A 26,166-nucleotide genomic window follows, 5' to 3' on the forward strand; every position below is an offset into this window, starting at 1 on the left:
CTGCACACCATCTTCCCTCTTTACAAGCCGACATTCATGGCCATCCTTTCAACTGTACCACCTCACGTGGCCTCTCTATCCCTTAGTCTTGGTTCCCGAAAAAGCCATGCAAGATCATTACTTTGTACCTCTCGCTAACACTGTGCAATTGTAATTTGGAATAGTTAGGAAAAGTTCTTAGTTACAGAAGGTAAATTTCACCAAACTAAAATGTTAGTTCGAAAAAATGGACTGTAAGCAGCTACTTGAAGGTAAATCAGTGGTACAGCTAGTGGGAGATATTCGAGGAGGAGGTAGAGAGTTTTCAAAATACCTTACTACAAAGAAAAAGGTGGGCCTCCGACATTGAGGCACTACTTGGATGTCAGGGAACATTTAGGGTAGGGCAAGCCAAAAAAGGGAACTTATGTCAGATATTAAGAGCTTATTACTACATAAAGCATGTGCAGGGTGACAGTAAAAAGGAAAACGTGAAAGCAAAGGAAGAAAAAGCATTGGCAAGTAAAATTTTAAAAAGCCTAAAGATGTTTTTTAAATACATAAAAAACAAGAGGATAACCAAGGAAAGAGTAGGGCCCATCAGAGATCAGAAGGATAATTGGGCAGAATCTTTGAGCCTAATGAACTTTAGCATTTATGCTCGCAGCATATTAAAGGTGGGTTGAGCTTCCCAACGATCAGTGTTGGGATAAAAGCAAATTACTGTGAATGCTGGAATCTGAAACCAAAAAACAAATGCTGGAAAATCTCAGCAGGTCTGGCAGCATCTGTAGGGAGAGAAAAGAGCTAATGTTGAGTCCAGATGACCGTTAGTCGAAGCTGAATGTTGGGAGATCTTTTGCATGTATTGCATGTCATGCATGTTCGTTAACAGACAACCTTATTGGAATTAAGTTTCCCCTCCAAATTAAGATCACCACCAGCGAAAAATTGAAATGTTCACATTCACTACTGCACAGAAGTGGCATGCACCTGGTGAAGTAGACTTCTTCAATGATTAATGGTGAGCAGCCACTGCATTGTCCTCTTTGGGGACTGTCTGTAATTGCCAGTCTATGCTTCAGACTGGGTGCTAACAGTGCAATGGAATATGACCAAAGAAGGGAGGACGGGTAGGCGGGGAATGGTGGAGCAGTAGCCAGGCAAAGGTGGACCCTATGAGGTATCGATGGCGATGGCAACTTCCTGCCTGCCCCACCACGAGAATCAGAGGATACATATGCAATGAACTAAACAACGCCAAGATCATGCGTGGTCAATCGTGCTGCTGCAACCCTCCCCAGCAGAAATTACTCTCACTTCTGCACCTGTCACTGAACCTGGACTTCAGAATGGAAGATTCTGGCCCCCATGTATGGAGGTGAAATAAGTTGACGTGGTTCTTAATGAACACTTTGGCCTGCATTTTCATTAAGTCGGGATAACTCGGCCGCACTTTAAAAAATGGTGGACGGGTCCTGATTCTGGCATTCCCAACCCCATTTCCAGGCTGTTTAATTTTCGGGAATACATTTAAGGATGAGGGCTGGTTCCTGTCAAAAGCCTACGACCGGCATTACTGACATGATCAGCTCACTGTGGGATAGACATGCACCACCCCTTCTCAATTTGCATGGACCCTGGAGAGGTTTTTAAAAGAGCTGCGGTTCACGGTCCCTTGGAGGATTCGTGAAGTCTAGTTTGCATGAGGGAACTGTTTAAATTACCCTCTTTATGTCCCCCCCACCCACCAACCCACATACCCCCCTATGCTACGCTATGCCTTTCCACGCACCCCAATGGCCCTTCATGCTCCATTTGGCAAGCTTTCCTCTTCCGCCCACCTCCTTTAGCTGTTCATGCTCTCTATGCCAAGCTATGGCACTTCCATACACTTTGATCCACTCTACATTGTATAGAAGCAATCAACCCTGGAGTGACAGTAGCTTGTGTAAAAGAGAAGCCTTAATAAAAGGCCATTCATTCAGAACTTTCTCCTACGTTGAAAAAAGTCATTTCACGACAAGCTAATGAAAGTGTCAAGCATTCAGACCATTTAAACCAGGGGTGGGCAAACTACGGCCCGCGGGCCGCATGAACATAGAACATAGAACATAGAACAGTACAGCACAGAACAGGCCCTTCGGCCCTCGATGTTGTGCCGAACAATGATCACCCCACTTAAACCCACGTAACCCGTATACCCGTAACCCAACAATCCCCCCATTAACCTTACACTACGGGCAATTTAGCATGGCCAATCCACCTAACCCGCACATCTTTTGGACTGTGGGAGGAAACCGGAGCACCCGGAGGAAACCCACGCACACACGGGGAGGACGTGCAGACTCCACACAGACAGTGACCCAGCCAGGAATCGAACCTGGGACCCTGGAGCTGTGAAGCATTGATGCTAACCACCATGCTACCGTGAGGCCCGACAAAGGTTTTTATGCGGCCCGCCAATGAGGTGCCCGGAATCATAACCGGCATTTTTGAAAAGCCGCCGGGGAAAAGCCGCTGAAGTAAATGCGCTTATTCAATAAGGTTATGATTCCGGGCACCTCATTGGCGGGCCGCATAAAAACGCGCGTAGTGGGGTGGATGAGTGGGGCTGTCTCATTGGTCGGTTTAGTTGGGTGTGTGACCAATAGGAGTCCAGGTTACAAACAATAAGCCTTATTATTGTTTGTAACTTGGACTCTTATTGGTCGCACACCCAACTAAACCGACCAATAAGACAGCCCCACTCATCCACCCCACTACGCGCGTTTTTATCGTTGACTCGGCTAGGCTGTGCTTCTGTTGGCTTCCCGCGCGAAGTGAGTTGCTCGAGGTTATCGAGGTTACCTGATTTCAACAAACTGGTAAATGACTGCAGTCAGATGCATCATTCTCATTGACATTGTTCTGTTACTTACTGAGTTACTTTGTTTTTCAAATAAATGTGCTTTTTTTTCTTTAAAGACCTTTTATTTTGGCTATTTAAAATATCAATTATTTTACTTAATATACTATGCGGCCCTTTAAAATTGGGAATTTCTGAATGTGGCCCTTGCACGGAAAAGTTTGCCCACCCCTGATTTAAACTATTAAAAAAAAATCAACCCTTGAAACCACATAAAGTAGTGTAAAAAAAATTGTGAAATTGAGAACAGAGATCAGAGTGCCTGAACCATCAATTGAACAAGGATTTCTCTGGAGTGAAGCTGTTTAAAACAAGCTTCATGGATTTATTATATCCGCTTGGCGGAGAGCCCAGGCAGCCATTAGTACTAAAACACCTACTCCATACAGGATGAGTGGAAAGGCAGAGCTTGACACAAGGGCTGGGGTAGGGTGGGGGACCGAGAAGCCATTGGGAGTGGGTGGAAGAACAGAGCTTGACATGGTGGCATGAAGGCGCATGGGGAATGTTTGGAAGGTGAGGGGGTGTGAGGGGCGAGGGCTAGAGTACCTGCATGCTTTTATTTTAACTGGGGCAAGGTATCAGCTGTGAGGTGGGCCTTTTAAACAGCCTGTATCCGCACCTGACAACTCCTCAGCTGTCTTCAGATTTCCTCCTGGGTTGGCTGGCCTGACTCTGGCTTGCTCCTACAATGAACCTACAATGAAAATAACACTTTGGTGGGCACTTTCTCCCGAGGCGGGTGAACTGAACCGGGGGTTTTCCTAACTCTCACTACCAACCTGGAGGATGAAAAGAGCTAATGTTTCGAGTCCAATGACTCTTTGTCAAAGCTTTGACAAAGAGGCATTGGACGAGAAACATTAGCTCTTTTCTCTCCCTACAGATGCTGCCAGACCTGCTGAGATTTTCCAGCATTTTGTCTTTTGTTTCAGATTCCAGCATCTGCAGTAATTTGCTTTTGTTTAGATAAGCTTGGGTTGTTTTTGTTGGAGAAGTGAAGATTGAGGGGCGACCTGATCTAGATGTACAAGATTATCACATGGACAGGGTATATAGGGAGCAGCTGTTCCCCTTAGTTTAAGGGTCAGTTAGGAAGAGGCACAAGTTCAAAGTGAGGGGCAGGAGGGTTGGGGAGATTTGAGGAAAACCCTTTTTACACCGAGGGTGGTGACAGTCTGGAATGCATTGTCTGGGAGGGTGATAGAGGCGGGTTGCCTCTCATCCTTTAATAAGCACCTAGATGTCACTTAGCATGTCATAACATTCAAGGATATAGGCCAAGTGCAGGCAAATGGGATTAGATAGGCAAGTCAGATATCTTTCTTGCATTCTCCCTGTGTCTGTGTGGGTTTCACCCCCACAACCCAAAGATAGAACATAGAACAGTACAGCACAGAACAGGCCCTTCGGCCCTCAATGTTGTGCCGAGCCATGATCACCCTACTCAAACCCACGTATCCACCCTATACCCGTAACCCAACAACCCCCCCCCTTAACCTTACTTTTATTAGGACACTACGGGCAATTTAGCATGGCCAATCCACCTAACCCGCACATCTTTGGGAGGAAACCGGAGCACCCGGAGGAAACCCACGCACACAGGGGGAGGACGTGCAGACTCCACACAGACAGTGACCCAGCCGGGAATCGAACCTGGGACCCTGGAGCTGTGAAGCATTTATGCTAACCACCATGGTACCCTGCTGCCCCTGTGCAGGTGTGCAGGTTAAGTGATTGGCCATGCTAAATTGCCTCTTAATTGGAAAAAAATAATAATTGTGTATTCTAAAATTTAAAAAAAATCTTTCATGCGTTGGTGCAGACTCAATGAACTGAAGTGCTTCTTCTGCACTGTATTTTCTGTAATTTAGAAAGGCACAGTTTTAACGGGGACAGTCAGAATAGATCTGTTAACTTGAGTTATTGAGGAGCTATGACACTGCGTAGCTGCATTATTGTTCAAGTAATCGCGAGGCGTGGCCCAATGATCTGAGGTACAAGTTAAAATTTCTCCTTGGCAACTGGGAATTTCATATCAGTTAATTTATCAAGTTTGGAATAAATAGTTACTATCAGTAGTAGTAAATCAGGAAATTATCACACTTTAAGAACCCATCCAGTTCACTTTAAAGAGGGAAATCTGTAATCCTTGCCTGGCCTACATGTGATTCCAGGCCCACGATAATATGATCAACTCCTAATTGTCCTCTGAAATAGTAAAAGGCCACTTAGTTTGATCAAACTGCAACAAAAATGTCTACTTCGAATAAAATGGACAGACCGCACAACAGCGACCGATCACCGATGTTTTAAAAGGGGGAAGAGGAACATGGAGACCTGGGATACATGCTGGTTTAGGCCACTCAGCTAAATCGCTGGCTTTGAAAGCAGACCAAGCAGGCCAGCAGCACGGTTCGATTCCCATACCAGCCTCCCCGGACAGGCGCCGGAATGTGGCGACTAGGGGCTTATCACAGTAACTTCATTGAAGCCTACTCGTGACAATAAACGATTTTCATTTTTTTTTTTCATTTTTCATATGCATACAAATCTTCGAAGAGGACAGGACAAGTTGAGAAAATTTGTTAAAAAACATGTGTTCAGATAGTGCCTGCCTCCTCGTTGTTGGAGGAGATGTTGTCGGTAATGGGATTGGGGGGTGGGGTTATCTTGGCGATTTAGGTAGATAGATAGAGAAATACAGCACAGAACAGGCCCTTCGGCCCACGATGTTGCGCCGAACTTTTGTCCTAGGTTAATCAAAAAATTTTGGACACTTTTTCATGGCCAATCCACCCAACCTGCACATCTTTGGACTGTGGGAGGAAACCGGAGTACCCGGAGGAAATCCACGCAGTCACGGGGAGGATGTGCAGACTCCACACAGACAGTGACCCAAGTCGAAATCGAACTTGGGACCCTGGAGCTGTGAAGCAATTGTGCTATCCACAATGCTACCGTGCTGCCCTTAAGAAGTTAACCTACACTCCATTATTCCACCCTAATCCATGTACCTATCCAATAGTCGCTTGAAGGTCCCGAACGTTTCCGACTCAACTACTTCCACAGGCAGTGCATTCCATGCCCCCACTACTCTCTGGGTAAAGAACATACCTCTGACATCCCCTCTATATCTTCCACTTAAATTTATGTCCTCTTGTAATGGTGTGTTCCACCCGGGGAAAAAGTCTCTGACTGTCTACTCTATCTATTCCCCTAATCATCTTATAAACCTTTTCCAAAGCTTCCACATCCTTCCTAAAATGAGGCGACCAGAACTGCACACAGTACTCCAAATGTGGCCTGACCAAGGTTTTGTACAGCTGCATCATCACCTCACGGCTCTTAAATTCAATCCCTCTGCTAATGAATGCTAGCACACCATAGGCCTTCTTCACAGCTCTATCCACTTGAGTGGCAACTTTCAAAGATCTATGAACATAGACCCCAAGATCTCTTTGTTCCTCCACATTGCCAAGAACCCTACCGTTAACCCTGTATTCCGCATTCATATTTGTCCTTCCAAAATGGACAACCTCACACTTGTCAGGGTTAAACTCCATCTGCCACTTCTCAGCCCAGCTCTGCATTCTATCTATGTCTCTTTGAAGCCGACAACAGCCCTCCTCACTATCCACAACTCCACCAATCTTCGTATCATCTGCAAATTTACTGACCCACCCTTCAACTCCCTCATCCAAGTCGTTAATGAAAATCACAAACAGCAGAGGACCCAGAACTAATCCCTGCGGTACACCACTGATAACTGGGCTCCAGGTTGAATATTTGCCATCCACCACCACTCTCTGTCTTCTATCGGTTAGCCAGTTTGTTATCCAACTGGCCAAATTTCCCACTATCCCATGCCTCCTTACTTTCTGCACAAGCCTACAATGGGGAACCTCATCAAATGCCTTACTAAAATCCATGTACACTACATCCACTGCTTTACCTTCATCCACATGCTTGGTCACCTCCTCAAAGAAGTCAATAAGACTTGTAAGGCAAGACCTACCCCTCACAAATCCATGCTGACTATCCCTAATCAAGCCGTTCCTTTCCAGATGCTCAGAAATCCTATCCCTCAGTACCCTTTCCATTATTTTGCCTACCACCGAAGTAAGACTAACTGGCCTGTAATTCCCAGTGTTATCCCTATTCCCTTTTTTAAACAGGGGCACGACATTCGCCACTCTCCAATCCTCTGGTACCACCCCTGTTGACAACGAGGACGAAAAGATGATTGCCAATGGCTCTGCAATTTCATTTCTTGCTTCCCATAGAATCCTTGGATATACCCCGTCAGGCCCGGGGGACTTGTCTATCCTCAAGTTTTTCAAAACGCGCAACACATCTTCCTTCCTGACAAGTATCTCCTCGAGCTTATCAGTCTGTTTCACACTGTCCTCTCCAACAATATGGCCCCTCTCGTTTGTAAATACTGAAGAAAAGTACTCGTTCAAGACCTCTCCTATCTCTTCAGACTCAATACACAATCTCCCGCTACTGTCCTTAATCGGACCTACCCTCGCTCTAGTCATTCTCATATTTCTCACATATCTACCTACCTGCCAAAGATTTTTCATGCCCTCTCTTAGCTCTCCTAATCCCTTTCTTCAGTTCCCTCCTGGTTATCTTGTATCCCTCCAGCGCCATGTCTGAACCTTGTTTCTTCAGCCTCACATAAGTCTCCTTCTTCCTCTTAACAAGACATTCAACCTCTCTTGTCAACCATGGTTCCCTCACTCGACCATCTCTTCCCTGCCTGACAGGGACATACATATCAAAGACACGCAGTACCTGTTCCTTGAACAAGTTCCACATTTCACTTGTGTCCTTCCCTGACAGCCTATGTTCCCAACTTCTACACTTCAATTCTTGTCTGACAGCATTGTTTTTACCCTTCCCCCAATTATAAACCTCGCCCTGTTGCACGCACCTATCCCTCTCCATAACTAAAGTGAAAGTCACAGAATTGTGGTCACTACCTCCAAAATGCTCCCCCACTAACAAATCTATCACCTGCCCTGGTTCATTACCAAGTACTAAATCCAATATGGCCTCCCCTCTGGTCGGACAATCTACATACTGCGTTAGAAAAGCTTCCTGGACACACTGCACAAACACTACCCCATCCAAACTATGTGATCTAAAGTGTTTCCACTCAATGTTTGGGAAGTTGAAGTCACCCATGACTACTACCCTGTGACTTCTGCACCTTTCCAAAATCTGTTTCCCAATCTGTTCCTCCACATCTCTGCTGCTATTGGGGGCCTATAGAAAACTCCCAACAAGGTGACTGCTCCTTTCCTATTTCTGACTTCAACCCATATTACCTCAGTAGGCAGATCCCCCTCGAACTGCCTTTCTGCAGCTGTTATACTATCTCTAATTAACAATGCCACCCCCCCACCTCTTTTACCATCCTCCCTAATGTTGTTGAAACATCTATAACCAGGGACCTCCAACAACCATTTCTGCCCCTCTTCTATCCAAGTTTCTGTGATGGCCACCACATCGTAGTCCCAAGTACCGATCCATGCCTTAAGTTCACCCACCTTATTCCTGATGCTTCTTGCATTAAAGTATACACACTTCAACCCATCTCCTTGCCTGCAAGTACTCTCCTTTGTCAGTATTACCTTCCCCACTGCATCACTACGTGCTTTGGCGTCCTGAATATCGGCTTCCTTAGTTGCTGGACTACAAATCCGGTTCCCATTCCCCTGCCAAATTAGTTTAAACCCTCCCGAAGAGTACTAGAAAACCTCCCCCCCCAGGATATTGGTGCCCCTCCGGTTCAGATGCAACCCGTCCTGCTTGTACAGGTCCCACCTTCCCCAGAATGCGCTCCAATTATCCAAATACCTGAAGCCCTCCCTCCTACACCATTCCTGCAGTCACGTGTTCAACTGCACTCTCTCCCTATTCCTAGCCTCGCTATCACGTGGCACCGGCAACAAACCAGAGATGACAACTCTGTCTGTCCTGGCCTTTAACTTCCAGCCTAACTCCCTAAACTTGTTTATTACCTCCACACCCTTTTTCCTACCTACGTCGTTGGTACCAATGTGCACCACGACTTCTGGCTGCTCACCCTCCCCCTTCAGGATCCTGAAGACACGATCCGAGACATCCCTGGCCCTGGCACCTGGGAGGCAACATACCTTTCGGGAGTCTCGCTCGCGACCACAGAATCTCCTATCTATTCCCCTAACCATTGAATCTCCTATTACTATTGCTGTTCTATGCTCCCCCCTTCCCTTCTGAGCCCCAGAGCCAGACTCAGTGCCAGAGACCTGGCCGCTGGGGCCTTCCCCCGGTAGGTCATCCCCCCCAACAGCATCCAAAACGGTATACTTGTTTTGAAGGGGAATAGCCACGAGGGATCCTTGCACTGTCTGCCTGTAAGTTTTCTTTCCCCTGACTGTAACCCAGCTACTCTTGTCCAGTACCTTTGGTGTGGCTACCTCCCTGTAACTCTTCTCGATAACCCCCTCTGCCTCCCGGATGATCCGAAGTTCATCCAGCTCCAGTACCGTAACACGGTCTCTGAGGAGCTGGAGCTGGGTGCACTTCCCGCAGGTATAGTCAGCGGGGACACCAGTGGTTTCCCTCACCACCCACATCCTACAGGAGGAGCATGCAACAGCCCTAGCCTCCATCCCCTCTTACTTTACAGAATTAGCTGCCCTGTAGACCAACTGGACCTCTGCCCTCTGACTCTGCTTCCAGTCAGCTGTACTCTAAACTCCTGGCTCCCTTCACGCTCTTTGATAAACATAGGAAATTAAATGTCAGGAGCACCTTACTCCCTCCTCACCTAACTCTCTCAGTCACCAAACTCTCACTGTCGCACTCAAATGCCAGAAGTTCAGCACTCTAGTGGAGAATTTTGGAGAAGGATAAGGTGCCCATGGAGCGGGTTAAAGCCAAGTGAGAGGAGGGGTTCGGGATGGCATTGGAGGAGGGATTGTGGTGTGAGGTGCTGCAGAGGGTGAATGCCTCAACCTCGTATGCGAGGCTGGGGTTGATACAGTTGAAGGTGATGCACAGGGCACATTTGACAAAGTCAAGGATGAGTCGGCTGTTTGTGGGGGCAGAGGATACTTGCCAATGATGTGGGAGGGGCCCAGCTAATCATGTGCACATGTTCTGGTCCTGCCCAAAGTTGGAGAAAATGTCTGCCATCCTGCATGTGGATTTAGAGTGGGTCTCTTGGGGGCCATATTCGGGGTGTCGGACCTGCTGGAGTTGAAGGCGGGAGCGGGAGCAGATGTTTTAGCGTTCACCTGGTTGATTGCAGGCGGGTTCTGTTGGGGTGGAGGTCAGTTTCTCCACCCTGTGCCTCGGCGTGGCTGGGGGGTCTAATGGAGTTCTTACATCTTGAGGAGGTGAAATTTGGCCTAAGGGGGGGGGGGAGATGAAGGGCTTTATAAATAGAGGCATAAAGTACAAGTGCAAGGGAGTAATGATGATCCTTTATAAAACACTGGTTCAGTCTCAGCTGGAGTACCGTTTTCAATTCTGGGAACCACATTTTAGGAATTATGTCGTAATGTACAGATTTATGATAACAGCACCCAGGATAAGGGTTTTCAATTATGCAGAGAGGCTTGAGCTGTGGTTCTTTTCCTTAGCGAAGAGAAGGTTTGGAGTTTGCACATTCTCCCTGTGTCTACATGGGTCTCACCCCACAACCCAAAGATATGCAGGCTAGGTGGATTGGCCATGCCCCTTAATACAAAAAAAGAGAAGGTTAAGAGGACATTAATAGAGGAGATCAAAATCATGAATAGTATTGATAGTTACATCCAGCTTAGTCAACCTTACAAAGTCCTTCTCATGTGCCAAAATTCAAAGAGCTGTAACACAATTGCAATAGCCTGGCTTAGTCATTCCCACAGTATCAAAGAGTCATAGATGTTTACAGCATGGAAACAGACCCTTTGGCCCAGCTTGTCCATGCCGCCCAGTTTCTATCACTAAGCTAGTCCCACTTGCCCACATCCCTCGATACCCACACTGCCCATGTAACTGTCTAACTGTTTTGTTTCAAAGGAAAAAATTGTACCCGCCTCTACCAAATGAAATGAAATGAAAATCACTTTTCACAGTAACTTCATTTGAAGCCTACTTGTGACAATAAGCGATTTTCTTTTTTTTCCCAGATTCTCCAGTCCCACAGCCCCGTGTTTCTCGGCAATGTTTCATTCGCTGGCCCTGCTTCCCCGCGTTGCCAGCTCTGCTCGCGTCTTCCTTGTAGGACTTTGTCTTCTCAGACGGCCACTTCTGGTCCAATTCTTCATACACTGCAGGGGGGTTTCTCCTCACTGTCTTACTCTTCACCGTTATATCCAATAAAACCCTGTAAAAACTGGGAGAAAAAGGTCCAAAAGTCCGAGACAATAGTCTTGAGAAAATAAAGATCGCCTTAAGAGGGTCAATGGTAGGGTTCATCCAGAGGTGGCAGCCGTTCGTCGACTTTCTCAGGGAAAATTAAAATGTCAGCAAAGCAGAATTCCATGGGGGGGGGGGGGGGGGGGGGGGGACGGGACTGTTGTTTTATGGTTGGGGTTTGTGAAGATTGTGATGGGCGTGAAAATGTTTATTGTACCATGTTTATGTCGCTGCTATTGTTGTTATTATAAAAACTTGCAAATACCCTAATAAAAATATTTTTTAAAAAAGAAACAACAATGAAACAGAACACCCGGAAGCCTTGTTCATTGTGGCCGGGGACATCAACAAGGCCAACATCAAGAGTATACGGCCAAAATTCCACCAACACATCCCCTGTCCCACCTACACAAAAATCAAGGGCGCTTACCGATCCATGCCCCGACCGCACTTTGAAAAATCAGACCATAAGACGGTGCTCCTTCTCCCGGCAGAAACGTAAGCGGGAGAATCTGGTTAAGAAGGTTGTGCAATGCCGCTACATTGCAATAGAAGAGCTTCTATGTTACTGCTTGGAGTCAGTGACTGGTCCATATTTAAGAACTCAGCGATCAACCTAAATGGGTATGCCACCACCGTCACAGACTTTATCAGCATATGTGTAGATGACTACGTGCCAAAGAAAGGAGTACATACATTCCACAACCGGAAACCATGGCTTAAATCGGGAGATTGACTCCCCACTGAAGGCCAGCTTTGAGGCGTTCAAGTCAGGTGACCCTGACCAATACATGAAATCCAGGTACGACCTCTGCAAAGTCATCAGAGATGCCTTGAGCCATATCAGATCAAGCTAGAGTCACAAACTAGCGTTACAGATTCTTGTCGGTTGTGGTAAAGCTAAAAAACATAGCGGGCTACAAAGCGAAGCTGAGCAGAATCTCCAGGAGCAGGGCATCCTTCCCCGATGAACTCAATGCATTCTATGCTCGGTTCAATCAGGAAACCATCAAACCTCTGTTGACTGCCCCACCAGCCCTGGACACACCCACCGTCACAGCTTCCGAATTCAGATAGGCCTTCTTGGAGCTGAACCCTTAGAAGTCGATGACCCTGAACGAGGTCCATGGTCGTGCACTCAGAAACTGCGCGGACTAGCTGGCAGATGTGTTCATGGACATCTTCAACCTCTCCCTACTCCATTCCGAGATCCCCACCTGCTTCAAGAAGACCACCATCATACCGGTGCCAAAGAAGAACCAGGGAACGTGCCTCAATTGACTATAATCCTGTGGCTTTGACATCTATCGTAATGAAGTGCTTCGAGATGTTGGTCACGAGGCACATCAGCTCCATACGCCCAGAATGCCTAGATCCACTGCAATTCGCATACCGCTGCAACTGGTCCACAGCAGACTCCATCTCCCTGGCCGTACACTCATATCTGGAGCACCTCACCAACATGGACTCCTACACCGGATTCCTATTTATTGACTACAGCTCCGCCTTCAAAACCATAATCCAAGCTTAATTCATATCACAGCTCCAAAACCCAGGACATGGCTCCTCACTCTGCAACTGGATCCTCAACTTCCTAACCCACAGACCACAATCAGTAAGAATAAACAACAACACCTCCTCCATGATAGTCCTGCATACTTAGCCCCCTACCATATTCCCTATTCACACATGACTGCGTGGCAAAATTTTGTTCCAATTCCATCTACAAGTTTGCTTATGACACAAACGTAGTGGGTCGGATCTCAAACAAGGATGAGTCAGAATACAGAGGGAGATAGAGAACCTAGTGGAGTGGTGTAACGACAACAATCTCTCCCTCAAAGTCAGCAAAACTAAACAGCTGGTCATTGATTTAAGGAAGTAAAGTATTGTACACACCCCTGTCTGTATAAACAGGCCTGAGGTGGAGATGGTTGACAGCTTCAAATTCCAGGCGTCAACATCACCAAACTGACCAGAAACTGGACCATCCATATAAATACTGTCGGAAGCTGGGAATTCTTTGTCAAGTAACTCGCCTCCTGATTCCCCAAAGCCTATCTATAATCTACTAGGCACAAGTCCGATGGAATACTCTCCACTTGCCTCAATGAGTGCAGCTCCAATGAAGCTCGACAGGATAAAACAGCCCGCTTGATTGTCACCCCATCTACCACGTTCAATATTCACTCCCTACACCACCGAGGCACTGTTGCAGCAGTTTCAACTACAAGAAACCCTACAGCAACTCACCGAGGCTCCTTCGACAGCACCTTCCAAACCCTCAACATCTACGACCTAGAAGGCGAGGGCAGGAGATGCATGGGAACAATACCAACTGAAAGTTCCCCTCCAAGTCACACACCATCCTGACTGGGAACCATATCGCAGTGCATTCACTGTTAACAGGTCAAAATCCTGGAATTCTCTTCCGAAGAACACCGTGGGTGTTCCACAACACATGGACTACAGCGGTTCAAGAAGATGGCACAAGGCAATTAGGGATGGGTATGAATGCTGGCCTAGCCAGTGACGTTCGTATCCCGTAAATAAATAAAAATTACTCTGCTTTTTTAAGAAAATTCTGCAATCACTGAACACACCTACATAAAACAGAAGCCTCCTGGCATTAATTAATTGTACTTTTAACAAAGACTCAAGAAGTATTTTCACTGGTGCATCGGCCAAAGCCTGAGAACTAATTATTGCTTTTCAGCAAAGTTGCTCCTTAACCAGTAGGCATCATAATAAGCAGCAAACGGGGAGATAATTTTACACCGTCTAAACTGGCAACTTTAACCATTTAGAAGGACAAGGGCAGGAGCAGAAACAAACTTACCTCCAAATTCTCATCCATCTGTCACATCATACTGACTCGGATAAATATCAGTTGCTTCATTGTCACCATGTCAAAATCCTGGAATTCCCTTTCTAACAACTATGGGTGTACAGGGGAGGCAGTGGTGTAGTGATATTGTCACTAGGCTAGCAATTCAGAGACCCGGAGTAAAATATGACCATGAAACCACTGGCGATTGTCATACGAAACAACTGATTCTCTAATGTCCTTTGGGGGAGGAAATCTACCGCCCTGAGCTGTCTGGCCGACATGTGACTCCAGACTCACAGCAAAGTGGTTGGCTCTTAAACGCCCATTGAAATGGCCTATGAAGTCACTCAGTTCAAGGACAATTACGGAAAGGCAATAAATGCTGGCCCGGACTAAAAACAAATATTCACCACAGGGACTGCAAATTTTTTAAAAAATAAATTTAGATTACTCAATTACTTTTTCCAATTAAGGGGCAATTTAGCGTGGCCAATCCACCTACTCTGCACATTTTTGGGTTGTGGGGGCGAAACCCACGCAGACACGGCGAGAATGTGCAAAATCCGCAGGGCCAGTGACCCAGAGCCGGGATCGAACCTGGGACCTGCCGTGAGGCAGCTGTGCTAACCAATAGGCCACCGTGCTCCCACAGGGACTGCAGAAGTTGAAGGTGGAACTCACCACCACCTTCTCAGCGCTGATTACAAATTAACAATAAATGCCATCAACACCCAGATCACATAACTGCATACAGAAAATGTACAATATCATAATTTATGCATCTGCAAAATGAAAGCCTATACTTGAAATTATATTAAATTTTATACCTCCCCATTATTTAGTGACTCTGTTCCTTCCATCTCATCATTATTTTAAATTGTTTCTGAGATATGTCTGGCAAAGACACAATGGGTTAATTTTGTCTCTTTCTGTGCCGTAACTTTTCTATGGATCAGGTACATTTTCTTTTTAACCCTATCCATCTTTTCTGGCATTATTGAGATTAAACAACTACGTAATTAATTTGATATGTATTTACTTAAAGGAAGGTAGTTCAGTATCAGACTATCAGGAACACATTTGTTATTGTCATAAACACCTGATTGATCTTTGTGTTTTGCTAGAAGTATTGTAAATTACAGGACACTGAAGGACAACAGATGAAAAATTTAATTTGCAGAATATATTTCATGATTTCTCAAGATGGAAGAAAGCAGTGGGAGGGCAATTTTCTACTTTTGGCCCTACATGTAACTTCATTTTTGCTGCTTTTGAAGAATCACCCCATCCTCACTGCATCAAAGACAAAATGTAATTTCCTCCACCAAAAATGCTGTGGACTTAAGAGGGAGATCTCAATTTAGGAACAAATAATATCAAATTATTTGATATTACGATGCAGCTATGTATCTGAGCCCACACTCACTTGTAAGTGGATTGAAACTATATCAACTAATTTCACAGAGAACGCTTAAAAATTAAACAGAAGTGCTTCACCCATCATTCAGTGCTCAATTATAATCCAGATTCCAGAGTTCTAAGACAACCTTATTTAAACAATCAAACATTGAATAAGAACATAAGAATTAGGAGTAGGCAATTCAGCCCCTTGAGCCTCCTCCGCCATTAAATAAATGTTGACCTTACCCGCCGCTTTGGCTGATTAAGTGATGACACGACAACTGTATTACAGATGGCTAAGGCAAGAAAGAAGTCCACAATGTGTGTGTATTCCTGGGAGAGCCCTTTTTCTATCCCAACCAACAGGTCCAGTGGCTGAGATGTTATTTGTTCTAATTTCCTGAGTAGCTGAGAGTCCGGTGCAACATCTCTCTCCTGCAAATCAGAACACATTATTTGGCCAAGGATTCTATTAAAACCACCAGTCTAGAGAGTCTGAGGTGGCAGAAGTTAAGTTCTGCAAGGGATGTGGGGGTGTGGAAAGAGGGGAAGGGGGGGAAGAGAAAGAGAAATGTTGTTAACTTGCTTTACCCTGTAATTCTAATGATGACTTTACCTAAAAATTTAGGCTATTTAATTTATTTCTGAAGGAAAGGCCTTTCACAGAGCATTCAGCCCTCAGAGGCTGTGTTGCAAGTTTATTACTCCTAATATATTTACTTTTTTTCTAAAATTCCCAGTTCTGCTCTTTCACCGTCTCAATATTAATACTTGTAAAGTGCCTAACTCACTATCAAACATTTCCATTGATTCAGTCTTCTAGGACAGAGGATCCCACATCTTAGAACCCTTTTTATCATCAATGGTCCAGATATTTTGTCATATTGATACAAAACTGTCAGCATTTGCCATTAAATCTGACACAGCCACCGAAGTTTGAAAATGTGATTCAACACTTCTTCAGGACACACTGTTGAGATCACCCCAAACTTTAATTAAAATTGATTGATGTTTTAGCTTGCATCAAAATGAAATCATAATTTACACAATTACAAAACAATGCAATTAAAAATGAGGGATAGCAAGTGCATATAACTTCCTGGTTTGTTGTGTGTAAATATTTCAGTATGGTTGGCTGCTGATTTGCTTCCTGACATCATTGCTGCTGCTCACCAATCTATCCCTTGACATGATGACATATTTTAAATTGCCATTGAGAAAGGGAAACAACATGCCACTGAGCTCTTTAGATCATTGTGGGCAGCTTTCTTCAACTTCAGTGTGATTGCGGTTGTTTTGTCACTAACTGGAAAATCTTACCCATCAATTTTAAACTAAATATTTTCTAATTTTAAGCGTCATGTTCTGTTTTTCCCTACAAGAGGAAACACTTCCCTCTATTATCCTATTATTTTGTAATACTGCAAGGATCTCAGTAAAATCGTTCCCTTGTCTCTTGGAGATCCATTCCATTTGCTTTGTGATGAATATAGAAATTGTTATATATTATATTTCATATTTTCGGCAGTAATGTTATTAAAAGCCCTGGTTTAAAATACATACAGGTAGCGTGTCTACTAAAGCTGTAATTAAAGATTCGTAAAAGGTGAGGTAATGATTGTGTGTAACCGTTTACTTGTTTACAGAGATGGCAAATGCAATATCGTGTTGATTGCTAGAGATTCCCTGGAGAGGAGATAATTTATGAGCGATTGTATTTACTCCTAGCTAAGCAGGTAATGGGACAGCTTAATGGGGTACAGATGCTGTAATTAATGGAAGGAGCCAGTCTGTGGCATGCAGTTTGTGCCTTTACCAAACTTCAGAAAATGTATTTAGCTGAGGAATCTGGAACAAGAGTGAGAAATGTCAATTGAGAAGCTTTACTAATTATAGCGGGCATACTCACAATTGAACTGCTAAATGCCACATCACAGGAGTGTGTAATGTTTACATGTTCATCTTCATGTGCATTGTCCTTCCTCAAAGTTGAGCGATTAGCAGTTAAACGAGTGAGTGAGCCATGGCTCCCCATTACAGGTCGGGATCTGCAGCTGTTCAGATGGTGCGACTTACAAACGAATTCCACAGAAGGATTAGATAAATCTTCAGAAATAAAATCCTGATAGAACTCCAGCCTTTTTGCTGAGGGATGGCAAAAAGACAAATATCAAGATGAATATAAAGAGGTGTACTGGAATGACTCGAGCATTCCAGCATGCTCTTCACACAAATGGCGCAAATCACAATAATCCAACAAAGATCAGCATCCAATGCTGAACATTCTGTTCCTTTAGGCGGGCCCTGGGCTAGATTCTCCCAAAATGAGACTATGTCCCCATGCCGGCGTAAAAACGGTGGCGTTTTACTCCCAAAATTCCTATTAAAAAGTTGAACAAATTCAATGCCCTGCAGAGGGTGAACAGGGACCCGGAGTAAATCTCACAGCTTTAGCTGTGGATACGAGCCCCCAGCCGCGGGGCGTACTCCGCGGTCACACTGATTTTTGGGTCCCGGAGAATCGCCTGACTGGCGCCGGGCCCGATTCCGGCGTGAAAGTGGATTCTCTGCCCCCGTGCTGGCTGCGATTTCTCTGCGAGGCTGCGGGGACTCCAGCCCCCCATTTAAAGGCTTTAAAGGGGCATGATGCACAAAACTGTTTTGAAGTCTTTCTTCAGTACAAGTGTACGTAAAATGACTTTTCCAACACATATAGCTAACTAAATAAGTAGCATTGAGGTTCAGGCGCATTCAAAATAAAATGAATGAATTAGTTCCCTCTTAGGACTGAGTTTAGGAGGAACTTCTTCACCCAAGGGTAGTGAATCTATGGAATTCCTTGCCCAGTGAAGCAGTAGAGGCTCCTTCATTAAATGTTTTAAAGATAAAGATAGATAGCTTTTTGAAGAATAAAGGGATTAAGGGTTATGGTGTTCAGGCCGGAAAGTGGAGTGGAGTCCACAAAAGATCAGTCATGATCTCATTGAATGGAGGAGCAGGCTCGAGGGGCCAGATGGCCTACTCCTGCTCCTAGTTCTTATGTTATGTTCTTATGTTTAGTTGCACAGATAGATGTAAAGGGGTATGATATAGTGGGATTACGAAGACATGGCTCCAGAACTAAACAGAGGGCGATTCAGTTTTTAGGAAGGACAGACAGCAGGAAAAGGTGGTGCAGTTGCAGTTGAGGAAAGATAGGACCAGAAAGCCTGCACCCTAGGGTATTAAAGGAGGTGGCAGCAGAGAGAGTGGATACATTGGTTATGATATTTCAAAATTCCCTGGATTCTGGAAAGGTCCCAGTGGATTGGAAACATGCTAATGTGATGCCCCCATTCAAAAAGGGAGAGAGCCAAAAAGTAGGAAACTACAGACTGGTTAGCTTGATATCTGTGGTGGGGAAGTTGCTGGAAACAATCATTAAGATGACAGAACATTTAGAAAGACAAAGCTCAATCCACAATTGTCAGCATGTTTTATGAAGGGCAAGTGATACTTGACAAACTTGCTCGAGTTCTTTGAGGACTTAACTAGCAATATGGATAATGGGGAACCTGTGTATGTGGTATATCTAGACTTCCAATATGCTTTTGACAAGGTGTTGCATAAAAGTTTGATCCAGAAGGTGAGATTGCAGATCGTAAGAATAGAAAATCAGAATTTTTTTTTAATAGACGTGAAACATGTATTGATGTTCAAAAAGATTTGTACAAGGTGATGTGACCATCAATTTACTCGAGACACGATAGGAAGTAAACTGTGGTTTTAATAGACTTACAACTGAGCCTGCCTGCGACCAGAAGAACTGAGGGCAGACTCACAAGGCTGCAGCACTTTATACTTCTGGTAGTGGGAGGGGCCATGGGCGGAGCCGAGGGTGGAGCCCTGTACAAGCTCCTCATCTCCCCCTGTGGGCAGAGCCGCGCAACGGTTCACAGACAGAGCCCACAAGGACACAATGCTATACAGTATGAACGCAATACTATACAGTGTGAATGACATGATGTACATTCACCAGATTCACCCCCTGTAAAAAAATCAAGTCCGGCGGGGATGACGGGTCTACAGGTTGAGCCGGTCCGGTGGCCGAGTCATCCTTTGGGATCGGCGGAGCACTGGGGTTGCAGCCTCTTCGGATAGCTGAGTGGTGACGGGCGGTGTGGATCTGAGGGTGGACTCCGGGCGTGGTTCGGTCCGAGCTTCGTTCCTGCCGGTGCGATGGGCGAAGGGGGGTGCAGGAAACCTGTACGCGTGGGGGCGCAGGGGGTCGGGTGGGGTGTAGTGTGAGGTGTACCTCGGCGGTGGTGGTGGTAGTGGTGGATCCTGCAGGCGCCAGGTGCCGGAGGGAAACGGTGTCCTGACGGCCGTTGGGGTGTTCTATAAAGGCGTAGTGTGGGATTGAGTGTAGCAGTAGTACCCTTTCTACTAGTGGGTCCGTTTTATGTGTCCGGACGTGCTTCCGGAGGAGAACCGGGCCCGGTGTCCTCAACCAAGATGGAAACGAAGCCCCTGTGGTAGTGCCCCTAGGGAAAAGAAATAATCGCTCGTGAGGGGTCTGATTAGTGGCAGTGCACAGGAGGGACCTAATTGCATGGAGCGCGTCGGGGAGGATCTCCTGCCAGTGGGAGGTCGGGAGATTCCTGGACCGTAGGGTCAGTAGGACGGTCTTCCAGACCATCGCGTTCTCCCTCTTCACCTGCCCGTTCCCCCTGGGGTTATAGCTGGTAGTCCTGCTCGAGGCGATGCCCTTGTCGAGCAGGTACTGACGCAGCTCGTCGCTCATGAAGGACGAACCCCTGTCGCTGTGAACGTAGCTGGGGAAGGCGAACAGGGTGAAGACACTGTGCAGGGCTCTGATGACTGTGTGGGAGAATTTGTCTATGACGTTGAGGAAGTACACATTTTGATTAGTCGACGGGAGTGGCTTTTGAAATCGATGCTCAGGCGTTCAAAGGGCCGGGCAGCTTTTACCAGGTGGGAAGCTTTTACCAGGTGGGCCTTGTCTGGTCTATAGAAGTGCGGTTTGCACTCCGTGCAGATCGGGCAATCCCTGGTGATGGGTTTTACCTCCTTGGTGGAGAAAGGCAGATTTTGGGCTTTGACGTAGTGGGCGAGCCGGGTGACCCCCGGGTGGCAGAGGTCATTGTGGATAGCCTTTAATCGGTCATCTTGCGTGCTGGCGCATGTGCTGCGGGACAGGGCATCTGGAGGATTGTTGAGCTTCCCCGGCCGATATATGATGTCATAATTATAGGTGGAGAGTTCGATCCTCCGCCTCAGGATTTTATCGGTTTTTATTTTGCCCCTTTGAGAGTTGTCGAACATGAAGGCAACCGATCTCTGGTCCGTGATGAGGGTGAACCTCCTACCTGCGAGGCAGTGCCTCCAGTGCCGTACGCCTTCCACAATGGCTTGAGCTTCTTTTTCAACTGAGGAGTGTCGAAGTTCCGAAGCGGAAAGGGTTCGGGAGAAGAAAGCTACTGGTCTCCCTGCCTGATTCAGAGTGGCGGCCAGAGCAACCTCTGAGGTGTCGCTCTCCACCTGAAAGGGGATGGATTCATCGACCGCCCGCATGGCGGCTTTGGCGATGTCCTCCTTGATGCAGTTGAAGACCTGGCGGGCCTCTGCTGACAGTGGGAAGAGTGTGGTCTTAAATAGTGGCCGGGCTTTGTCCGCATACTGGGGGACCCACTGGGTGTAATAAGAGAAGAGTCCCAGGCACCTCCTGAGCGCCCTGGGACAATGAGGGAGAGGGAGTTGTAAGAGGGGGCACATACGGTCCGGGTCGGGGCCCAGGACTCCATTTTCCACGACATAGCCGAGGATGGCTAGTCTGGTCGTGCGGAAAACGCATTTCTCCTTATTGTAGGTGAGATTGAGTTTCTGGGCAGTTTGGAGAAATCGGTGGAGGTTGGCATCGTGGTCCTGCTGGTCATGGCCGCAGATGGTGACGTTATCCAGGTATGGAAATGTGGCCCGCAGCCCTTACTGGTCCACCATTCGGTCCATTGCTCGTTGGAACACCGAGACCCCATTCGTGACGCCAAAGGGGACCCGGAGGAAATGGAAGAGGCGGCCATCTGCCTCAAACGCCATGTAGTGGCGGTCCTCCGGGCGGATTGGGGGCTGGTGGTATGCAGACTTCAGATCCACCGTGGAGAAGATGCGATACTGGCCGTTCTGGTTGACCATGTCTGCAATTCTGGGGATGGGGTACGCATCGAGGTGAGTGAACCGGTTAATGGTTTGGCTGTAATCAACCACCATCCGGAACTTTTCCCCGGTCTTGACGACCACCACCTGAGCTCTCCAGAGGCTGTTACTGGCCTCTATGGCTCCCTCACGTGGGAGCCGCTGGACTTCGGCTCGGATGAATACTCTGTCCTGCAGGCTGTACCGCCTGCTGCGGGTGGCTACTGGTTTACAGTTAGCTGTTAGGTTAGCGAAGAGTGGAGGGGGGGTCGATTTTTAGAGTCGCTAAGCTGCATATAGTGAGAGGGGAAGGGGTCCGCCGGAGCTGAGTGTGAGGCTCTGGAGGTTACACTTAAAGTCGAGCCCAAGTAAGAGTGGGGCGCAGAGGTCGGGGAGTACATACAGCTGGAAATTAGAGTAGCTGGCGCCCTGAGTCGTTAGGGTCGCAACGGTGTGCCCTTGTATTTGGACCGAGTGCGAACCCGAGGCGAGGTAGATAGTTTGCTGTGTGGGGAAGATAAGGAGCGAACAGCGTCTTACCAGGTCAGGATGTACGAAGCTCTCGGTGCTCCCGGAGTCAAAGAGGCACGGTTTCTTGTATCCGTTGACTTGAACGGACAGCATCGAGCTCCTGAGGTGCTTCGGACGCGACTGGTCCAAAGTGACTGTGTTGAGTTGAGGGTAGTCGGTGGCTCAATCAGCAGTGCTGGAGTGGTCCCGTGATGACTGTCCGCGGAGGTCGTAGTCGTTGAGGTGAACTTCGGGTGATGGCCACGATGGCGGTCCCCGTTGATTGCACGTGGCGGGCGATGAAGAAGATGGTGTCCAAGATGGCCACCCCCGTGGATCGCATGTGGCGGGCGGTGAGGAAGATGGCGCCCAAGATGGTGGCCCCCATGACTCGCACATGGCTGGCCGTGTGGGGAAGGATTGCCAAGATGGCGGCCCCCATGAGTCGCACATGTCGGGCGGAGGCAGAGTCGGCAGATACGCTGCAACATTGCGGGGTCTGCGGGCCTGCGAGTTGGGGGAATGATTGCTCTGAACTGCGGGGAAGTTAGAAGGTTTTGATTTCGACAGGCATACTTTGGCATAATGTCCTTTTCGACCGCAGCTGCTGCAGGTCGCGTTGCGGGCCGGGCAGTGCTGCCGTGGGTGTTGTGGCTGGCCACAAAAATGGCACGCTGGCGCTCCATAGTGGTTGGGTGGCCGCGCGGCGCAGGCCTGGGGCAGTCGATGGTCGGGGGTCCACGATGGGGTCGTGTGGTCTGCGGGGAATGAGTTGAGACTTTGAAACGCAACCTCCATTGAGGTTGCTAGCGCTACTGTGTCCTCCAAGTTCTGGGCTCCTTTGTCAAGTAGTCGCTGGCGCACATAATTAGACCGGACCCCCGCAACATACACATCACGGACAGTGAGTTCCATATGCTGGGAGGCAGTTACAGCCTGAAAGTTACATTCCCGTGCAAGGGCTTTTAAATCGCGCAGGTAGTCCTCTAGCGACTCTGCGGGGTGCTGGGTAGCGAAAATGTGCCGCGCGTAGACCTCGTTTACAGGCCGCACGTATAATCGGTCGAGCATAGCGAGGGCCTCGGTGTATGAGTCGGTACTGTTGTGTTGCGTAGAGATGCGATGGCTCACCCGTGCGTGCAGTAGGCAGAGTTTCTGCCCATCTGTAGTATCAGAGGTAGTCGATGCAGCCAGGTAGGCCTTGAAACACCGAAGCCAGTGTGGAAAGATTTCCTTCGCCTCTGCAGCCTGCGGGTCGAGTTCTAGTCAATCAGGTTTGAGGGCTGATTCCATAGTAGTTTTTTTAAGTCTATTAAATTGATGTGACCATCAATTTACTCGAGACACAATAGGAAATAAACTGGTTTTAATAGACTTCCAACTGAGCCTGCCTGCGACCAGAAGAAGAGGGCAGACTCACAAGGCTGTAGCACTTTATACTTCCGGTAGTGGGAGGGGCCATGGGCGGAACCATGGGCACAGCCGAGGGTGGAGCCCTGTACAAGCTCCTCATTTCCCCCTGTGGGCAGAGCCGTGCAACGGCTCACAGACAGAGCCCACAAAGACACAATGCTATACAGTGTGAACGCAATACTATACAGTGTGAATTACATGATGTACATTCACCACACAAGGAAAGTAGAAAGATAGCAGACAGGTACAATTAGAAAGAGAAATGGCACATTGACTTTTATAGCAAGAGGATTCTTGCTACGATTGTACAGGGCTTTGGTGATACCACATTGGGAATACTCTGCGCAGGTAGAGCAAAGATTCACTCAATTTGTCCCTTTGTTGAGGAGGCTGTCCTATGATGAGAGGCTGAGTAAATTGGACCTATATTCTATGGCGATTAGAAGAATGAGAGGTAATTTAATTAAAACATACTATATTCTAAAAGGGTAGACGCTCAAATATTCTCGATTGGACAGATACAGAGAGATTCTTTCAAACAATTTGATCAGGATTTCTAATTCACCAGGGCAGTTTCAGGATAAGGGGCTGAGAATTTTGGAGAGGATAAGAAATTACTTCACTGAAAGGGTTGTGAATCTTTACAATTGTCTATCGCAGGGAATTGTGGATACTCCAGGATTGAATGGATTTAAGCCTAAGGATGCACAGATTTTTGGTCTCTCAGGGAATTAAGAAATATGAAGAGTGGGTAGGAAAGTGGAGTTGAAGCCCAAGAAGCAGCACAGTAGCATTGTAGTTAGCACAATTGCTTAACAGCTCCAGGGTCCCAGGTTCGATTCCCGGCTTGGGTCACTGTCTGTGCGGAGTCTGCACATTCTCCCCGTGTGTGCGTGGGATTCCTCCGGGTGCTCCGGTTTCCTCCCACAGTCCAAAGATGTGCAAGTTAGGTGGATTGGCCATGATAAATTGCCCTTAGTGTCCAAAATTGCTCTTAGTGTTGGGTGGGGTTACTGGGTTATGGTGGAGGTGTGGACCTTGGGTAGGGTATCTTTCCAAGAGCTGGTGCAGACTCGATGGGCCGAATGGCCTCCTTCTGCACTGCAAATTCTATGATTCTATTTTCCATGATTAAATTGAAAGGCAGAACAGGCTTGATAGGTCATGTGGTCTATTCCTGCTCATATTTCTAATGTTGTGAAAGATGCTGTTTGAATGCAAGCCATTTTTATTTCAAGCGCACTCCAATTCGACGGTGATCAGTTGTCATCTGGCCGTGTGTAAGCCTTGATTGGGAGTTTTAGGAAGCCATTCAAATGATTGAGAATCTGATCCTGGTCCCAAGTGCAGTTTTAGCAAAAGCCACTGGATAGCTTTCAGGGAAATCAATATTATTTTCTACTTCCTAACCCAGGGTATTGATACCAACAACAGCACTCATACAGACCCATGGATGGAATGTTACTGCCTTACTTTTTAGTTCTGGATTCTGAGGTTCAGCCATCCATGTAATCTTCCCAGAGAAAGCCAATTAACAGACCATCTCCAGGAGCCCCAACCAAATAATGATAGTGGGTAGGCTGCCGAGGATTGAAAGCCAATGGGAGTACCCACCTGCCCCATTGAAAGAAATGGGCTCTGCCGCTGTAGGCGTGGGATTGGGAATAATTTCAAGATGAGAGCCGCCTCGGTAAACTTACAAAAAGTAAAAATAAAGCGTGGCCTTATATGTCCAGCATTCATTGTGGAAAGTGGACTTCTGGCACCACAGTCCTCGGGTGGGATGGGGGACTCATAGCAGGCTTCGCTAATCCTCGACCAATCTGCTGGGCTTTGACTTCAGCAGGAGGGCTCATCATCAGGAAGGTTCTTGCAGCATGACCTATCTATATCCAAATGGCAACTTAATTGTCAGTATGTGGTTAGCATTAGCTTCCACTGGCTCCAGTCTCACCATGCCTCAGGAAAGATTGCTCAGTATACAATCTTAAGCTCACCTTTCCAAAACTCCCCTGCTTGCACCTCTAAAGCCTTGCAGCTGACGAGATATGCTCATGATGAATTAAGTCACCATAGGCTTGAGAAAAAACCTAGAATCTTATTTGTCAGTACATCTATCACTGAGTAATCTCAGGCAATAAGGTAGCACATGTGAATATTTAAGGGCCTTTAAAGTCTGGCAAATTATCATGATTTCTGCAAATGAAAGAAGTCATAAACAAGATAGAAACATACCATTTTCTTTGTGGAAATACTCGACCCCAGCAATGTTGCACCTGCAGAAAACCATTTTGTTCTCAGTGAGTGTTCCAGTTTTATCAGAGAATAGATATTCAATCTGTCCCAGGTCTTCAGTGATGTTCAAAGCCCGGCATTGTATGGTTGAATCTGTATTTTCATCATACAAGTCAATGTCACTCTGAAGGAGGAGTATTTGGCCTAGCTTGACAATTTCAATGGACACATACAAGGAAATTGGAATCAACACCTGAGAAGTAAATAATTAAGATGGTATAAACAAAAGTAGCAT

The 26,166-nt window shown here is 46.8% G+C and overlaps 1 protein-coding gene across 5 annotated transcripts in view; it reads right to left on the bottom strand.

Moving 5' to 3' along the window:
• LOC119962941 (probable phospholipid-transporting ATPase VD) overlaps positions 1–26,166 on the bottom strand; it is a 363,410-nt gene that overhangs the window by 108,160 nt on the left and 229,084 nt on the right. For all 5 annotated transcript variants that reach the window (XM_038791265.1, XM_038791266.1, XM_038791263.1 and 2 more), the window contains 3 exons: positions 25,872–26,124; positions 17,431–17,666; positions 15,768–15,956 (listed from right to left, as the gene is read on the bottom strand). In XM_038791265.1, the coding sequence (XP_038647193.1) occupies positions 15,768–15,956; positions 17,431–17,666; positions 25,872–26,124 (678 nt within the window). The remainder of the gene's footprint in view (positions 1–15,767; positions 15,957–17,430; positions 17,667–25,871; positions 26,125–26,166) is intronic.

Source organism: Scyliorhinus canicula, chromosome 3 (assembly GCF_902713615.1).
Source record: "Scyliorhinus canicula chromosome 3, sScyCan1.1, whole genome shotgun sequence".
In the NCBI taxonomy this organism is placed as follows: domain Eukaryota; kingdom Metazoa; phylum Chordata; class Chondrichthyes; order Carcharhiniformes; family Scyliorhinidae; genus Scyliorhinus; species Scyliorhinus canicula.